This window comes from Podarcis gaigeae (genome assembly GCF_964106915.1).
Source record: "Podarcis gaigeae genome assembly, chromosome: 16".
NCBI classification, from domain to species: Eukaryota; Metazoa; Chordata; class Lepidosauria; order Squamata; family Lacertidae; genus Podarcis; species Podarcis gaigeae.
Genome location: NC_139693.1, coordinates 3,250,888 through 3,264,110, shown reverse-complemented (window position 1 = coordinate 3,264,110; position 13,223 = coordinate 3,250,888). Strand labels below are relative to the sequence as shown.

The 13,223-nt window shown below is 47.3% G+C and overlaps 1 protein-coding gene across 2 annotated transcripts in view; it reads right to left on the bottom strand.

Moving 5' to 3' along the window:
* Nucleotides 1-13,223, bottom strand: part of LOC310833263 (methanethiol oxidase-like) — a 32,188-nt gene that overhangs the window by 1,701 nt on the left and 17,264 nt on the right. For both annotated transcript variants that reach the window (XM_083715859.1, XM_083715860.1), the window contains exons 4-11: nt 12,661-12,846; nt 8,966-9,086; nt 6,297-6,479; nt 5,656-5,834; nt 3,865-3,943; nt 2,479-2,600; nt 447-539; nt 240-358 (exon numbers count right to left, since the gene is read on the bottom strand). In XM_083715859.1, the coding sequence (XP_083571985.1) occupies nt 240-358; nt 447-539; nt 2,479-2,600; nt 3,865-3,943; nt 5,656-5,834; nt 6,297-6,479; nt 8,966-9,086; nt 12,661-12,846 (1,082 nt within the window). The remainder of the gene's footprint in view (nt 1-239; nt 359-446; nt 540-2,478; nt 2,601-3,864; nt 3,944-5,655; nt 5,835-6,296; nt 6,480-8,965; nt 9,087-12,660; nt 12,847-13,223) is intronic.

Sequence of the window (13,223 nt, the reverse complement as noted above, 5' to 3'; positions counted from 1 at the left end):
GGGGCATAGCTCAGTGCATTAGCACTTACTTTGCCTGCAGAAGGAGCCAGATTCAATCCCTAGCATCTCCCTGTCAGGGAGGCTGTGAAACTTAAAGAGTCATAGAATTGTAGGGTGGATGGGACCCCGAGGGTCATCTAGTCCAACCCCCCGAACTTATGATACATACATACCAGATTTCAGTACAGAGTCGGGGAAGAAGGGGCGGAATCAGCCAGTTAGCTGCTTGATGCTCTTACCTGACCATCTGAGGGTAAAACTGCTTGTCCCAAGGTGTGTACAAAGAGGTCGTTGTGTACAGCCTCTTGCCATCCAAGCTGAGTTGAATCATTTGAGGTCCGCCATAGACCCTCTTTCCCTAAAGGCAGAGAAAATGTGGGGTGAGGAAGGTTCAGTTTGGATTCCTCCCGCTCCCTCGCCACCCTTGCAGCTCCAGGTTTACTCACCTGGATCATAAACGGATCAGGCTGGCAGTCCAGCTCATCGTCTTCCAGGACGGTCACCACGCCGCCTTTGTAAATGTTCCCGCCAACAAACACCTGGGGGCGCGAAACAAGTTCCCCAAAACCCCAGAGAAAGAGAGAGAAACAATCAGCTGAGCTCACGAGGAACAGCATCTTCCAAGGAGCTGTTTGGCTTGGCAAGGTCATATCCATGCCGTACACTTTTAAAACATGTGGCTTTCCCCGCAAAGAATTATGGGAACTGTAGTTTGAGGAGGGTGCTGGGAGTTCTAGCACTGCGGGGGGGGGACTACAGTTCCCAGGATTCCTTGGGGGAAGTAGGGAAGTTCGCCTGGCGCTTTCATTATACAGCTTAAGGAGCCAGGCAAAAACATTCCTTTTTAACCAGGCCTTTGGTTGACCTGATCAACAGCCCATGCCCTTTTAAAATATGGCTTTTTTAGGGGGGGTATTTTATATACTGTGATGTTTTTATATGAATTGCCCTGAGGCCTCCGGGTATAGGGCGGTATATTATTATTTATGTGTTAGAGCAGCAGTGGGGAGTTCCAGGAACATTGAACCCCCTGCTAAAACAGAGCCTTCTTCCTCCATTTTAACCGTGTTTTGTTCCCTGCGAGGTACTTTTAAATCTCCAGTTGTCATCGTGATGTCCAGGGATTGACAGATGGGTGTTGAATGTGGCCCTTCTCAGTTGTGGCACCCGCCCTGTGGAACGCCCTCCCATCAGATGTTAAAGAAATAAACAACCACCTGACGTTTAAAAGACATCTGAAGGCAGCCCTGTTTAGGGAAGTTTTTCATGGCTGATGTTTTATTGTGTTTTTAATTTTCTGTTGGGAGCCACCCAGAGTGGGTGTGGAGGCCCGGCCAGATGGGCAGGGCATGAGTAATAATAATAATAATAATAATAATTTTTATTTATACCCCACCCTCCCCAGCCAAGGCCGGGCTCAGGGCGGCTAACAAGCAATAATAAGAACAAGTTGAATGAATACAACTTAAAAACAATATTAAAATACAATATTAAAATATTGAAACATTAAAATATTAAAATGTAGCATCATCGCAGGAGGATAAAGGAAAAGAAAAAAGAAAGAGGGGGAGGGAATCAAATTGGCTCCAAGACAAAGGCCAGGCAGAACAACTCTGTCTTACAGGCCCTGCGGAAAGAAATCAGATCCTGCAGGGCCCTGGTCTCATGAGGCAGAGCGTTCCACCAGAACGGGGCCAGTACTGAAAAGGCCCTGCCTCTGGTTGAGGCTAATCTAACTTCCTTAGGGCCCAGGACCACTAGGGTGTTGCTATTTATGGACCTTGAGGCTCTCCGTGGGGCATACCGGGAGAGGCGGTCCCGTAGGTACAAGGGTCCTAGGCCGTGAAGGGCTTCAAAGGTCAAAAGCAGCACCTTAAATCTGACCCTGTACTCCACCGGGAGCCAGTGCAGCTAGGTGAATATGCTCCCATGGCAGAGACCCCGTGAGGAGCCTCGCTGCAGCATTCTGCATCCGCTGGAGTTTCTGGGACAGCTTCAAGGGCAGCCCCGAATAGAGCAAATTACAGTAGTCAAGCCTGGAGGTGACTGCCGCATGGATCACTGTGGCCAGGTCGGGGCGGGAAAGGTAAGGGACCAACTGCTTGATGCGGTGAAGGTGGGAAAATGTCGCCTTGGCTGTTGCTGTAACCTGCGCCTCCATGGAAAGGGAGGCGTCAAGGATTACACCCAAGCTTTTAACGGAAGGCAATGACACTAATTGGGCCCCCGCAAGAGAAGGGAGTTGGTCCCTCATCCCCATGACATCCCGACCCAGCCAGAGGACCTCTGTCTTCGAAGGATTATCATCATCATCATCATCATCATCATCATCATCATCCCTGAGGTGTAACTGAACCAAGAGTGTGGATGTGATAAGAATTCTGCGGTCATTTAGCCCAGTATCCTGTTTCCAACTGTGGACGGCCAGAAGCTTCTGGCAACCCCACAAAGTCTGGCAAGGGGTCAGGTGCTCTTTACCTGGCCAACCAGTTTAGGGCAGAACGGGTTGGTGATGTCGTACTGGCGGAGATCGCCATGCAGCCAGTTGCTCAAGTAGAGGAACCGGTCGTCCATCGAAATGAGGATGTCGGTGACGAAACCTGGAGGAGAAGAGGGCAGGTCAGCATTCACTTTCTTTTATTCCTTAATAATAATAATAATAATAATAATAATTTATTTATATTCCGCCCTCCCCAGGCGAAGCCGGGCTCAGAGCGGCTAACAAGAGTAAAAATAACATATACATAAAATCACAATCAATTCATTGAAATACGTTCTAAAATCATTTCATTCTCAAATCAATTCAGAATCAAATTAATGGCAACAGTTGGGCTAGAGTTCTATGAGGATTACCGAAGGAGGGGGTCAGACTGTGCCTTGGCCAAAGGCCTGGTGGAACATCTCTGTCTTGCAGGAGAGATGTCGTCCCGCAGGGCCTTAGTCTCTTGGGACAGAGATCGGGGCCACAGCTGAAAAGGCCCTGGCTCTGGTCAAGGCCAGCCTAACTTCCCTGTGGCCCAGGACCTCAAAGATGTTTTTATTTGAAGACTGCAAGGTCCTTTGTGGGACATACCAGGAGAGGCGGTCCCATAGGTACGAGGGTCCTAGGGCTTTAAAGGTTAAAACCACTCCCTAGGTTATTTTCTGCCACACAGATTCAATGACCACACCATTCGTTGAAAGAACTTTTGATGCCACTTTAAGCAGTAATGGCTTCCTCTAGCCCCCAAAGGATTCTGGGAACTATAGCTTCCCAGAAGGGTGCTGAGAGTCGCCAGGAAGCTCCCATCTCAGAACTACAATTCCAGGCTGCCTTCAAGGGCTGCCCTGTGCGAAGCACATTGCAGTAGTCTAATCTAAGAGGTTCACAAAGCACGGAACAACAGCGACTGGTTCTCTGTCTTCCAGGAAGTGGCGCTAGCTAGCTGCCCTATCGACCAAATCCGAGGCTAGGTTTTATTCCGGGAACAGTGGCTGCTGGATTCAGTTGAAAGGAACGTGGAAAGTGAAATATATTCGGAGCTGAGAGCGGATCTCATGCTCTTTATTCAGCTCATAGTGGTGAGGAGGAATGGATGTTCCCCAAGAATGTCTGCTTTATATGTCTGCATCCCCTTTGCCGGGTTGCTGCACTGTGGGAAACACCGCGTGAGGCTAATTCCGGGATTCTCCTGTAGGCCAATCAGGTTGTGGATTCACTTCCACCTGGAGCTGGATTGGGTGGCTCCTGTGGACCAATCAGACTGCTGCATTCTGGATCCTATTGTTCTAGGACCAATCAGGCTGCTGCATTTTGGATCCTATTCAGCTCAGTACATAACAGAAAGCGAGCCACCGGCCACCCATTTCTCGTTCTTTACTCACCTGGCATTTCAGGAAAGTACCACCCTGACACCTTCTTGTTTGGAATCTGGATCACCTTTTCAGCCGCCCAGTCCCCGTCCTGCAGCAGAAAAGCATGTTGAGAAGGGGGATCCGCTGCGCCATGATGCTGCAGCATGGAGGGATCTCTGCTGAAGAGCCCAGACAGACCACTGCGTTCCTCCCCAACCCCTGGCTTTCGATTTCCTCCGCTCCACCATCAGTCAGCATTCCTCTGCACACACAGCTCTCTGTGGCCCATGTTTTGGAGTCCCCTTCCTGGGATTCACCACGAAGGAAGGTCTGTGCTCCTACAAACCTTGGGTCTTCCTCTGAAACTGTTCAATCACAGGCAGTTCCATTTTTATCCCTCTTGTGCAAGGGATAGAATCCAAGAATCTTAAGAGCTGGAAGGGATCCACGGGTCATCTAGTCCAACCCCCTGAGAGATGGCTACCCAACCTCTGCTTAAAAATCTCCAAGGAAGGTATATCTGAAGGTATATCCAGTATATCCAAAGGAGCGCCTCCACCTCCATCATTCAGCCCGGACACTGAGGTCCAGTTCCGAGGGCCTTCTGACGGTTCCCTCACTGCGGGAAGCCAAGTTCCAGGGAACCAGGCAGAGGGCCTTCTCGGTGGTGGCACCCGCCCTGTGGAACGCCCTCCCACCAGATGGCAATGAGAACAACAACTACCAGAATTTTAGAAGACATCGGAAGGCAGCCCTGTTTAGGGAAACTTTTAATGTTTGAGACATTACTGTATTTTAATATTTTGTTGGAAGCCGCCCAGAGTGGCTGAGCACGGTTTAGACCACAGCGCCACCCGCGTCCCAGGTGATAAATAAACAGTGATATTTTATTGCTCCTCTCTCATTTTCTGATCCCTGTAATATCTGTAGTTTGTCCTTCCTTTTTTCCTAGCAACCAGGAAATGTCCTTCCCATGGTGGGTTCGTCTGAGATCAGGTACGCCCTAGAAGTTACCGTATTTTTTGCTGTATAAGACTCACTTTTCCCCTCCTAAAAAGTAAGGGGAAATGTCTGTGTGTCTTATGGAGCGAATGCAGGTTGTGCAGCTATCCCAGAAGCCAGAACAGCAAGAGGGATTGCTGCTTTCTCTGTGCAGCGATCTCCTCTTGCTGTTCTGGCTTCTGAGATTCAGAATATATTTTTTCTTGTTTTCCTCCTCCAAAAACTAGGTGCGTCTTGTGGTCTGGTGCATCTTATAGAGCGAAAAATACAGTAATTTCTCCAAGTACTGCTACATGAGAAGTGCGGGTAGAGGATGCAGAACCCCTTCCCCAAATGGAATGCCCAGATTTTATGCAAATCTGCGTCCTCATTCCCAAGCGAGTCAGAGGGCCCAATCCACCAGCTGCTTAAAAAGGTAAAGGTAAAGGGACCCCTGACCGTTAGGTCCAGTTGTGGCCGACTCTGGGGTTGTGGCGCTCATCTCGCTTTACTGGCCGAGGGAGCCGGCATACAGCTTCTGGGTCATGTGGCCAGCAGGACTAAGCCGCTTCAGGAGAACCAGAGCAGCGCACGGAAACGCCGTTTACCTTCCCGCCGGAGTGGTACCTATTTATCTACTTGCACTTTGACGTGCTGTCGAACTGCTCGGTTGGCAGGAGCAGGGATCGAGCAATGGGAGCTCCCCCCGTCGCAGGGATTTGAACCGCCGACCTTCTGATCGGCAAGTCCTAGGCTCTGTGGTTTAACCCACAGTGCCACCCGCATCCCTTACTGGGCCCCCAAACTCCTGTGGGCTCCCTTGCCCCCATTCATTCTAACCTCGGTCTTGAAGAAATGATGGATGGAACTCTGCAATGTGCAGCCCACCATTCCGTGTGCGGCGTCGGGGTTATGTAGGAACCGGATCTCCAAGGGGGCAGAATCCTCTCCAACGTCAATCTGCTGGATCAGGCAGTGAGTTGTCCAGTCCCAGACGTTCAGCCGACGCCCGTAGCGCTCTGCAGAGGAGCAAAACAAGGACAACATCAACCACAGGGGGACTCTGGTTGCGATCCTGCAACACCCAAGCAAACAGGCTGCTCGGGTTTTTTTAGCCCTGAGTGCTAGGAGCAAGCCAGCAATAAATCACACTATGCAAGTTTGAGTTAACTCTGTAGTGGCAAAAACACAATCTGCGGAGGATTCTCAAGCCTAATTCATCTCTGGTAGGTCCTGCCCCCAGGAAGCAGTTGCCAAGGGTGAAGGTCCCTGCCGCCCCACAGCCGCCTAATTCCCATCCCCTCCAGGGCTTTTTCCAAGCAATCAGAGACGATGCCTCTGCGAAGCTAACTTCACCTCTGCTCTTTTCATGCCTCTTCTGGTACTGGGAGACCAGGGAGGAGGGGGACTTGTTGCAACAAAAGGGGGGGATACCCATGACAATTCCCCCCCCCCGCGCTCGTCTCAAACGAAGGATGTACCTTTCTTCAGATCCTCTGGGTTGAAACCGTTCGCAAAGTACTTGGGCACTCCCCACTCAGTGCTGATCATGACATTGTGCCTGGGCTGGTACCAGAAGTCGTAGCCTTGCGGGGGCTCGTCCCCTGGCCGCTCCCAGGTCCCTTTCACTTCCCAGGTCTCCGCGTCAATAAGGATGAATCCGCCTGCAGTCACAACAACAACAACTGTTCTCAGAAAGCGACTTATTTATGGAGATAAGTGATTTGGGTTGAGGTCATTGAGGGTAGCGGGGGTGCAAATTAATTCAAACAGGCATGGGGAGGCACACATTTGTGTGTATGTATGTGTGTGTGTGTGTGTGTGTAGACTGGGATAGGGTGCAAGGATGTGAATAGTTGCAAGGAGACCATATATTTATTCAATATTAATAAATATGATAGTGATATATTTATACCCCATCCATCTGGCTGGGTTTCCGCAGCCACTCTGGGCAGCTCCCAACAGAATACTAAAAACACAATAAAACATCAAACATTGAAAACTTCCCTAAACAGGGCCGCCTTCAGATGTCTTCTAAAAGTCAGATAGTTGTTTATTTCCTTGACATCTGATGGGAGGGTGTTCCACAGGGCGGGCGCCACCACCAAGAAGGCCCTCTGCCTGGTTCCCTGTAACTTGGCTTCTCACAGGGAGGGAACCGCCAGAAGGCCCTCGGCGCTGGACCTCTGTGTCTGGGCTGAACGATGGGGGTGGAGACGCTCCTTCAGGTCTACTGGACCGAGGCCATTTAGGGCTTTCAAGGTCAGCACCAACACTTTTAATTGTGCTTGGAAACGTACTGGGAGCCAATATTGTTAGGAAATCTGCCATATCAGGAGAAATTGGCCACTCTCCAGGCACCCGGCATGATCTCCTGGTGACCTCTCTGTCTGCATTCCCCGGCAGATGCAGGCTAGGTCGCGATCGGCGATCCTCCTCAACGTGAGAAGAACACACCGCTCTTCCTCCCCTCCCAGGTAGGGGGAAAGAGAGAGACAGAAATGTATTTACATGCCTTTATTTCTGTCTTTGCAGCATTACAGAGAAAACACGTCTGCTCTCATCAGAGTCCATCAGAAGAGAGACAAAACTCCACCTCCTGTATAGGTCATATTACACTCTGAGCTAATTCTGGTGCTTTGCACTGAAAACAGACCCTCCCTCTGTTCCCACGGAACAGAACCAACATTCCCATTATGTTTTGCTTCCAAGCCACCTGCTGCTTGCAGTCCCATTGCATCCATATCGTAACAAATATATGGTCTTGGATATATATGCTCCTAGTCACCATTCTAGCTGTTATTACCCTTCCTCCCTCATGTCTGTTGTCTGGCAGAGTGAATCCCTTTGCAGCTTAAAAGGGGAGCTTATATAGGCTGGTTTTAGGCTTTTAGTTTAAATACAGTGGTACCTCGGGTTACAGATGCTTCAAGTTCCAGACTCCGCTAACTCAGAAATATTACCTCAGGTTAAGAACTTTGCTTCAGGATGAGAACAGAAATCGTGCGGCGGCAGCAAGAGGCCCCATTAGCTAAGGTGGTGCTTCAGGTTAAGAACAGTTTCAGGTTAAGAACGGACCTCCGGAACGAATTAAGTTCTTAACCCGAGGTACCACTGTAATCCAGGATGCACTGTAACTATCCCACATTGGGGAGCCCGTGGCCCCCCAAATATGGCTAGATTTCAACTCCCATCACCCTTCCTGATCATTGGCAATGGTGGCTGGGGGGCGATGGGAGTTAACATCAGGAAAGCCCTGCTGGGTCAAGCCAAAGGGATCCCATCGGATCCAGTGCTGGGAATCACAGGTGGACAGAGGGCTCTTGTGCTCAGCTCCTACTTTGGGGTTTTCCACTGAGGTAAATCTGGGAAGCTCTGGGAGGGTTATATTAAGACCATTAGAGGCCCCAAACACTTAAAGACTTTGGTGCCTCCATATATATATCTAATTCAAAATATAAACCATAATAAACCATAAAATAAAAAATTAATATTATATGTGTGTATGTAATTTTTTCTCTGATTTTGGGAGGTTGTTTTTTTTGTGGAACCTGATTCACAATACGGTCCATAGTAAATCCGGTAATGGAAAATTTCTGTGGTTCTCCCCTCGATGCCCTTATTTCGTTGAATGGTTAATCCAGCCCTGGCCACTGTGAGAAGAGAATACTAGACTTTGGCCTGATCCAGCGGCCGGGCTATCCTCATGTTTCTAAACTATTCTTACAGGGTCTCTGGGTGCAGAATGCAGTGCTGGGGAGGCCCCAGCCACTCGCAATCTAAATATTTGCCCAGAGGCATCTATAAACATATACAGACGTACCTTGGTTCTTGAACACCTTGATACCCGGACGTTTTGGCTCCTGAATGCCGCAAACTTGGAAGTGAGTGTTTCGGTTTGCGAACGTTTTGTGGAAACTGAATGTCTGACGTGGCTTTGAGTGCAAGAAGCTTCTGCAGCCAATCGGAAAGCTGTGTCTTCGTTTTCGAACGGTTTTGGAAGTCGAACGGACTTCCAGAACGGATTAAGTTTGACAGCCAAGGTACAACTGTAGTAGCATATGCCAACTGCATATACATTTTGCACAATGGGTCTCTGCCTCCCACACCCTTTAAGACATAAGTGACACACAAACACAGCTGGCCATACCTTTCCCGTTGCCAAGTGTGTCGGCCAAAGCGCTGATCATCACCTCTCCGCTACCCAGGCAGTGGGAGGTGTGTGGGAAAGTCAAGTTGCACTTCTCAAAGACTTCCCTGGGCTCAATAACCTGCGAGGAGAGTCAGGGAGAGAATTAAGTTTCTGGTGTGATTATTCTTCCTGTTCTTTACACAAAAGCACTTTTTTCTTAAAATCCAGGATTCCGCACACTCACAGATCAAACTCCAAAGGCCGTCATCAGTGAGGGCTGTAATGTAATTAAAATGATCTTCCTCAGTGGATCATGTGAGTTTTGCTGAACTCACCAGTTCTTAATTGCTCCATGTTCTATAAAGATATGTTTTTTCTCAGAGGAACTTATTCTCCTGTTGATGGTTCTTTGCTCCTTATAAAACCTGTCTCATTTCTCTTCTAGATATTTCTCCTTTCGCTACTTGAGTTGTGTGGACACCACACATTTATATTACATGACTTACCCCAAAGAACCCTGGGGACCGTAGTTTGTTATGGATGCTGGGAATTATAGCATCATGAGGGGTAATCAACAGTTCCCAGGATTCTTAAAGGAAGTCACTTGCTTTAGATATATGGTGAGTTTCTCTGTTATTTCAATTCTTGAGGTTGTGTGCTTGACCTGTTCAGAGTAGACCAATTGAAATTGCAAGACAACTACATTAGTTTTGTAGATTAGAATTTAGAGACAGACTTTGTACTCAATATACTTCCCATTTGCATACATACATACATACATACATACATATACACATAAATATGTGTATGTGTATATGAATGGATGGATGGATGTATGCAAATGGGAAGTAAATTGAGTACAAAGTCTGTCTCTAAATTCTAATCAGAAATTAATGTACTTAAATTAGTTGTCTTGCAATTTCAATTGGTCTACTCTGAATAGGTCAAGCACGCAACCTCAAGAATTGAAATAACAGAGAAACTCACCATATATCTAAAGCAAGTAATTAAGCAAGAATTATGGTACTGGAGGAGACTCTTGAGAGTCCCATGGACTGCAAGAAGATCAAACCTCTCCATTCTGAAGGAAATCAGCCCTGAGTGCTCACTGGAAGGACAGATCCTGAAGCTGAGAAGAGAAGACTCCCTGGAAAAGACCCTGATACTGGGAAAGATGGAGGGCGCAAGGAGAAGGGGACGACGGAGGATGAGATGGTGGGACAATGTTCTTGAAGTAATTTCGTTGTCCCTGAGAGGGGGCAATGACAATAAAGATATTATTATTATTATATTATTATTATTATTATTGAAGCTACCAGCATGAGTTTGACCAAACTGCAGGAGGCAATGGAAGACAGGAGGGCCTGGCGTGCTCTGGTCCATGGGGTCACGAAGAGTCGGACACGACTAAATGACTAAACAACAACATGTATATGTATAAAAACTGCAATATGAAGTCTTGTTTCTAATACATTCATTTGAATTTTAAGGCATCATTAAGAGGTGGGGGAACTCAAATCTGTTCTTTTTTGACACGTTCGTCGGCTTTCTGTCTGTTCTCTGTTTTCCTGGTCTATATCACCAGGAAAACCATATCAATTTACCCCTTCCTGGGCATGTTTACTTTTAATGCCCAATCTATTTCTGTTCTCACGATCTCAACTGCATCCTCTGAAAACATTTTAAACATCCCCCGCCAAAGCCAACACTTTTGCTGGGAGGAGACCCGCCTCTGCTGATCGTGTCTCAATATCATCTACTCTAATTACAGTTTCCGGGCGTAATTGCTTTTGTATGAATAATAATAATAATAATAATAATAATAATAATAATAATAATAATTTATTTGTACCCTGCCCATCTGGCTGGGTTTCCCCAGCCACTCTGGGCGGCTTCCAGAGTGAATGAATCATTCTCCTCCTCCTCCTCTTCCTCCGATGAAGCCTATTCTTGGCTTCAGCAACGCAACAAACTTTTTTTACTCCAGCCAATAATGGAGTGAGCCAAAGGTGTTTTTCTGGGTCAGCAAAATATTACCTATACGCCTTCCCTAATTTCTACTCTTCTCCTCATCAGCAACCAAATCACAAGGGTGGTTTCTTGTTCCCCTCGTTTGGTATCATTAAAAGCAGTCTTGTCTTAAGTGCTCGTTTCCATTTTATTCATTGGTTAGCCTCTTTGACGTGGGGCGTAATAACTGGATTGTTCAGGGGTGGGGGAGAATAATGCGGCCCTCTATTTGTGTGGGATGTGATATATAAGTAGCAGTCAAGTACAACATTCCTTGTTTTCCTAGAGTGGCCATGCAAAGGCGATGTTTGTTCCAGCTGGTTGAAAACTTCCTGTTTCCTCCTGGGCTGGAGCACCCTTCCTTTTGCATGTGACCAGAGGTGGGCGTGACCTTACCTGTGCAGGTAACAAAAGCACATGGGCACACAGCCCTCCTCCCTTCTTCTCCATCCTACTTTTGTCGTGTGAACTGCGGTGACTTCCAGTTTGCAGTCACTGGGATTAACCCCGTATATGGGGTAGATCCATATAATACTAATAATAATAATAATAATTTATTATTTATACCCCGCCCATCTGGCTGAGTCTCCCCAGCCACTCTGGGCAGCTCCTAATCAAACGTTAAAAACAATACAGCATTAAATATTAACAACTTCCCTAAACAGGGCTGCCTTCAAATGTCTTTTAAAGATAGGATAACTGCTTATTTCCTTCACATCTGAAGGGAGGGTGTTCCACAAGGTGGGCGCCACTACCGAGAAGGCCCTCTGCCTGGTTCCCTGCAACCTCCCTTCTCTTAATGAGGGATCCGCCAGAAGGCCCTCGGAGCTGGACCTCAGTGTACTGGCTGAACGATGGGGGTGGAGACGCTCCTTCAGGTATACAGGACCGAGGCCGTTTAGGGTTTTAAAGGTCAGCACCAACACTTTGAATTGTGCTCGGAAACGTACTGGGAACCAATGCAGATCTCTCAGGACTGGTGTTATGTGGTCCCGGCTTATGTGGATGACAGAGAGGGGCTTTCGCTTCCTTCTTCGGCGTCTGCTAAGAACATTTCCCCTCTCCCCAGACACGCAGGATGTTGAGCTGTGTCTTCACCTGGTTTTTAGCTTAGCGTTGAATGTAATTTTTTAAAAGAAAATGTTTTAAATCAGCGGTTCTCGAAGGGCGTGCCATGCTGGTGTGGCAGGAGAGGATGGTAAGTGTGGCAGGAATATTCAAGGGTAATCAATGTTACATTTTGGGAATGATTCAAATGTTCTTAGGTGGCTGCTGTGCTGTTTTATACTTTCTTGAAGTTCCATGATCATATTACAGTACACACACAGTAGTTTTGTTCTTCTGTGTTACAAATCAAGCACGGCCAAGAGTTGTTTCTTTTCATTTTCCAGTGTATTCCTTATCAATAAAAAATGTGTTGTGCTGCCAGAGAATTTCTGAAAGTGTGGCCTAAAGAGAAAAGTTTGAGAACCACTGTTTTAAATATTTGTTTTTAACTGTTTTTCATTAGCGTTTTTTTCCCTTTTCTTTTTAGGAAACAAGTTGCGAGGTGGGTTTTTAAAAATTCTTTTTACAATCAAGATGCACCTAAATATTATGAAATAAATGAATGATATCTTCAGGACCCTTCCGCTACATCCACCCTCCCCACACTCTACCCAAGCCTAGCTCAGTCCTGCTCCTTTGAGAGAAGGAAGACGTACTTTGAACATCCTGGGGGCTCGCAGGTCCGTCCCCGTATCCACTATGTAAATGCGTGAAGACCCCAGGCTGGGCAGGACCAGGCGGTTACGCTTCTTGGTGGTGTCTCCGAAGCAGCTGCTGCAGGCGTTCCACCCCGTGTGATGAAGCTCATCGTCGATATACAGCATGGGAAGCCGATGGATCACCTATTGGGAAGACGGGAGAGTAAGCTAAGACTTCTGGGCGAGGTGCGGGGGGGGGGGCAGATGTCCACCCCTCTGCCCAAAGCGCTTCCATGTTCGTCTCATTTCCAAAAGTGCAAACTGATTAGGTTCCCCTTGAAATGGGAATTGGAAGTTGCAGAGTTTGGAGAAACTAAAAGATAAAGTGCGAGATTGGTTACATTACGCTCAGATTAAAGAGGTTTTCAAGATGGATAAAAAGATAGGATTCCAGGTGGAAAAATCGAAGTTGGAAGCAGAACTGTTAGAACCTAAGACTAAGGTACTTTCAAGAATGTACAACTTGCTGTTAAAATGGAATACACAGGATGAAATGGTTAAATCGGTTATGATAAAATGGG